Source organism: Cariama cristata, unplaced genomic scaffold, assembly GCF_000690535.1.
Source record: "Cariama cristata isolate BGI_N322 unplaced genomic scaffold, ASM69053v1 scaffold17374, whole genome shotgun sequence".
Lineage (NCBI taxonomy): Eukaryota > Metazoa > Chordata > Aves > Cariamiformes > Cariamidae > Cariama > Cariama cristata.
In genome coordinates this window covers 99,188-100,425 of record NW_009612570.1, presented here as the reverse complement: position 1 = coordinate 100,425, position 1,238 = coordinate 99,188, and the positions used below count along the sequence as shown (strand labels likewise).

Sequence of the window (1,238 nt, the reverse complement as noted above, 5' to 3'; positions counted from 1 at the left end):
TATTGTGAAATAACATCTAGGGTGCATTGTCCATATGGAGTAACAAAGGGCAAGAATTATGCTTCTTGTCATGTAAGGGCAAACATTATGGCACACGGCAAAGTTCAATTACCAGCTTAGACTTGTGGCAACACATTTATTGGCCTGGACCTTTGTTTCTATTGCTCGTTTGCTTACCGCTTTCCATGGAGAAAGTGCCTCCTGCTTTGTTCCCAGCTTAGTCTTATTGCCTGACTGTAGAGAAATGTCCATTCTAGGCGTCGTTATCAGGCCCTGGCTATCTATTTCCCTAGGTGGGATCGAGTTTTAGAATTCCTTTTGTGTTGTTCCCTTCCTCCTTTTGTGAAAAGAGCAAAATACAGAGAAGTCCAGTAACTTCTCATCTATAAACACACGGGCTGAAGGAGAGGGAAGGGTCCAGCCTCCTCCTCCTCACTGGGTTTGGTTAAAGAGGCTGCAGAGGAGGCAACAGAACGCACTCTCATCAAGTTTTCAGTTGACTGTTTGTTTTATTATTGGATTATTGTGATCAAATTAGCTGTTTTGGTTTGGTGTTTGTTTTTTTTTAAAAAACCCAAAGATTCTCATTTTCCCTAACAGAAATGAAAATTGCAAAAGATGTGTGGACACCTACCTCTCAAGACATTCTTCTTCAGTCCAGTAGAGTAATCTTGCTTTAAGGATATTGTTTCAAGGATAACTTGCATATTGACTAGATTTTCTGAAAGTCTTCCTGCATTTTTATGTGCTGTAATTAAATTTCGTTTTCTGATGAACTTATTTTTCTCACTTTTTGCTTTATAATTTTTTTAATTTTTTTTTTTAGGCTTCCCTAAGCCAGACTTAATATTGATAGAATGAAAAAGTTTAAGAGGAGACTTTCCTTAACCTTGCGTGGAAGCCAGACCATCGATGAATCACTGTCTGAGCTAGCAGAACAAATGACAATTGAAGAAAACAGCAGCAAAGATAACGGTAAGCATATCTTTCACTTTCCAGAAAATGTAAGAATTTTGGCAGGCCCCACTCAAGTGAGCGTTGTTTTGTTTTCACAATTGCATGGACTTCCTGACTAACCTTTTCTTTTGATTTATCTTATATTTGACTACCCTAGTTCTTTTAACAGGTTAATAGGTTGTTACATATTGGTTTGGTTTGCATTGACATTGAACTGTTATACAGCTCTTTATCAAAAGCTACCTAAATTGATATTTTAATGTGTGCAGCAAGGATCATAG

The 1,238-nt window shown here is 37.6% G+C and overlaps 1 protein-coding gene across 4 annotated transcripts in view; it reads left to right on the top strand.

Moving 5' to 3' along the window:
* The first annotated feature begins 827 nt into the window (after positions 1–827).
* The window catches only part of CDK17 (cyclin-dependent kinase 17), a 54,774-nt gene continuing 54,363 nt past the window's right edge, over positions 828–1,238 (top strand). For 3 of the 4 annotated variants that reach the window (XM_009698709.1, XM_009698708.1, XM_009698706.1), the window contains exon 1: positions 858–975. In XM_009698709.1, coding sequence (XP_009697011.1) covers positions 858–975 — 118 coding nt within the window. Of the gene's footprint in view, positions 976–1,238 lie in introns of all 4 variants that reach the window. The other variant, XM_009698707.1, reaches the window with a different exon arrangement.